This window comes from Balaenoptera ricei, chromosome 4, assembly GCF_028023285.1.
Source record: "Balaenoptera ricei isolate mBalRic1 chromosome 4, mBalRic1.hap2, whole genome shotgun sequence".
Classification (NCBI taxonomy): domain Eukaryota; kingdom Metazoa; phylum Chordata; class Mammalia; order Artiodactyla; family Balaenopteridae; genus Balaenoptera; species Balaenoptera ricei.
The window spans coordinates 100,965,759-100,969,463 of record NC_082642.1 but is presented as its reverse complement, the minus strand read 5'-3'; the positions used below and the strand labels follow the sequence as shown (position 1 = coordinate 100,969,463).

Below are 3,705 nucleotides of genomic sequence, written 5' to 3'. Positions count from 1 at the left end.
GCGGAGCAACTGGGCCCGTGAGCCACAGCTACTGAGCCTGCGCGTCTGGAGACTGTGCTCCGCAACAGGAGAGGCCACGCGCGATAGTGAGAGGCCCACGCACCGTGACGAAGAGTGGCCCCCACTTGCCGCAACTAGAGAAAGCCCTCGCACAGAAACGAAGACACAACACAGCCATAAATAAATTAATTAATTAAAAAAAACAAAACAAAACACTAAAGCCTTAAATAGTCTTAAATGATGCAGTAAAATGTGCCCATTCATATGTGGATCCTTATCTCCTTAAATATAAAATAATTAAATGTGGCAATATTTTTAATATTCTAATTCGTTACAAGTTTCAAGTATTTCATGACTTAAGCCTGCCTATTTCTCACAAAGACTCGTGCTCCTCAAGACTAGAGATAATGTTTTAGCACAAAGAGTGCTTTCAACGAATCTTTATAGAGCTGCCTTCAAGTGCCCAACTCTCCTGTCACTAGACAGATGTGAATATATATATATATATATATTCCAGCTCCTGGAACCAAAACTCTCAGTTCCTAGCTGGCTAAGGACCGAAGTCCTGGCCAGTGATAGGCTATAACAGTAGCTCAAGACTTAGCTACTATATAACTATATATATATGACAAATAAAGGATCAAGGCTCTTTTACCTTTCAGACATCCCCAAAATAAAGAACCAAATTCAAATTTTCATAGGTTTGGCTTTCAGAGAAGCCTGAAAGGAGCTGAGCATACATTTCTTCTCTTCTACAGCACCCTCCTCCTCGTCGTTTTTGAAATATTCCTGAGATGGTTTAGTGATATAACCTGTGGAGAGAGCTATGGCTGAAGTTTCTGCTAAGTGCACGATAACCAAGAGGTTTCAGATGCCAAGTAAGATATTTCCCGTGTCCTAAAGATTTCTTCTTAGTAGTTATATTCAAAAGGTCTTTTCTCAGTATAAGTGCTCTGATGTTGGCTGAGGTAGGCCCACCTGCGAAAGGTCTTCCTATTTATCTTAATTAATAGTTTCTCTCCAGCATGAATTCTTCGAGGGATGAGCAGCAGCTCTTTTCTATAGTCTTTGCATTCAGAGCGCTTCTCTACAGCAGGACTCAAATGTCAAGGAAGAGAAAAGCTGTCACAAAAGGCTTTCCCACATTATTTGCACTCACAGGTTTTTTCTCTAGTGCGGATCTTATTATGCTGGACAAAAGCAGAGTGGTGGGCAGAGGCCTTTCCACATTCCCTGCACTCATAGGCCTTCTGGCCAGTGTGAATCCGCGGGTGGTACGCGAGATGTGACCTACGGCTGAAGGCCTTCCCACACTCTGCACACTTATGGGGCTTCTGCCCAGTGTGAATATCCTCCTGTGCCGGACGAAGTCGACCTTTTCACGAAAGGCCTTCCCACACACCTGGCACGTGTAAGGCTCCACTCCAGTGTGAATCCACTGCTGTCGAACAAGGAGGCAATTCTTGTTAAACACTTTCCCGCATTCTTTGCATTCGTAGAGGCTCTTCCCTGAAGGAACCAAGGTGTCACTTGGTCCCTGTGAGTCACATTCACGGACAGCATCTCCTGCAGAGTCTTGCTTTTGTAAAACCCTTGAGCACAGACGATCATCCTTCCCCACCCCACTGCGCTCCAGGCTAATTCTCTTAAGGAGAACCTCCTTGTGGGAGGCTGTAACTGGCTTTAAGTGCCCTTCCTGCATTGCCAACAACCCTTCCTGATCTCTGGCTTGCCCCAACCTGGAGCACCTTCTGGCTCCCTGAGTCAGTCTTCCCTGGAGCAAGACTCACCTGGACAGGTGCTTCAGCAAAGAACTCCCTTCCCTGTCTCTTACTGCTGCTTCTGCTGTTAGGTCCACTCTGGCTTGGGAACAGCATGGCCCAGTGAGACACAGACTCTGCAGGTCTCCAGTGTCACTTCCCAGGACAGGGTCTCCTGGGCCTAGTCCAGCTGCCCTCACTCCTAACAACTGAAGGTCGCGGACACATCCAACACCGCTGCCCGGGACGCTACTGCAATCGAGCGAGATAAAGGTCCACGCCGCACCAGCTTCCGCCTGCGCAGAGCGCGCCTCCGACTACAGATACCAGGGAGCCCTGCGCTCAGCAGCTGGCGGGACTACAAGTCCCAGAGGCTCCGGTTCACTCCTGTACTTCTGGGAATTGAATTTTCAGTTACTCTGGAAGGAAGTTCACAAGTGTGGATGGAAATTCTCTCCAATTTTGGCACGGAGAACCTCCAAACATGCACGCGCACATACACGCAAGGAATTTGGTCCTGCAGGGTGTGGGGAGGGAAAGAGCCCTACGTACCGCTTTACTTTATCCGCTGACCCACATCAAACTGTACCCAGAGGATGGGTGTTAAAGTCAGTTCAACCCAACCAACTACGGAGTTGGAGAAGGCTGGACATTCAGGATCACTTTTACATTGCTGATGGTTCTGTCGTTAGTAAAACCACATTGAAAAGTTTTGGCCTTGCCTCCTAAAGGTCTTTCCAAAGAGAAGCTTTCCCACACGGGTACCAGGAGACATGGACCAGAAGGTACACGATAGCAGGCACCAGGAGAGAGTCCAGGAAGGAGGATGGGTAAACGGCTTCTCCACAGAATGGAACATTCAGCAGCCCGGCAGTGCTCTAGTTCGCCGCTGCAGCGGGGGAATCAGAAGCACCACAATTTACGTTGCAGAATCTTCAAAAACTAAGGACGCATCAGTGCCAAGTCCTGGAACTGGTGAGGACGGGAGAAAGACCTGGGAAAAGCCAACAGAGTTTTCTCACCCAAAGGATTTGGTGGAAGTCAGTACAGTCAGGAGACAAAGCAGAGAGCTCAGCTGTGTTTTTTCCAGACAGCAGGACTCTCTCTAGGATGGGAGGCAGTAGTGGATGGCCATGACTGAGGCGGCTATGCATGAGCTGGTCTGAGTAGGTGCTGGACTGTCTTGCCCAGACAGGTGTCCCTGTCAGTCTCAGGATGCTACACATTTGAGACAAAGTTCTCTCCAGCAGTGGTTCTCCAGTTGTGGTCCGTGATCTCAGTTATGTACACTTTTAAGGGTTCAAGAAAGGCTGATCACTAAGTACTGGCGTCATAGCATGATAATGTGGGCAATTACAAAATTAGTTGGCTTTGCTTCTTGGAAAAGTCTCATTTTTTTCTTTAGTGAATTTGTCTTTCAATATATGGTTTAAATGGTATATTTCCAAAATAGTTTCCAAAATGATTAATACTCAGTCATTTAAGCTACCCTAGTGCTTTTATTTTTAACATCTTTATTGGAGTATAATTGCTTTACAATGGTGTGTTAGTTTCTGCTTTATAACAAAGTGAATCAGCTACACATATACATACATCCCCATATCCCCTCCCTCTTGCGTCTCCCTCCCACCCTCCCTATCCCACCCCTCTAGATGGTTACAAAGCACTGAGCTGATCTCCCTGTGCTATGCGGCTGCTTCCCACTAGCTATTTTACATTTGGTAGTGCATATATGTCCATGCCACTCTCTCACTTCGTCCCAGCTTACCCTTCCCACTCCCCGTGTCCTCAAGTCCATTCTCTACATCTGTGTCTTTATTCCTGTCCTGCCCCTAAGTTCTTCATAGCCATTTCTTTTTTTTTTAGATTCCATATATATGTGTTAGCATACAGTATTTGTTAGTAGCAGTGCTTTTAAATAACCTGACTATCTCAGCAGGAAGTT

General features: G+C 46.7%; 1 protein-coding gene across 1 annotated transcript; it reads right to left on the bottom strand.

Annotated features, from left to right (window-relative positions):
• Positions 1-1,145: 1,145 nt before the first annotated feature.
• On the bottom strand, positions 1,146-1,702 carry ZNF80 (zinc finger protein 80). Its single transcript, XM_059919987.1, is given in 2 exon segments — positions 1,146-1,349; positions 1,352-1,702. Coding segments are annotated over 2 exon segments (555 nt in total).
• Between the last annotated feature and the right edge of the window lie 2,003 nt (positions 1,703-3,705).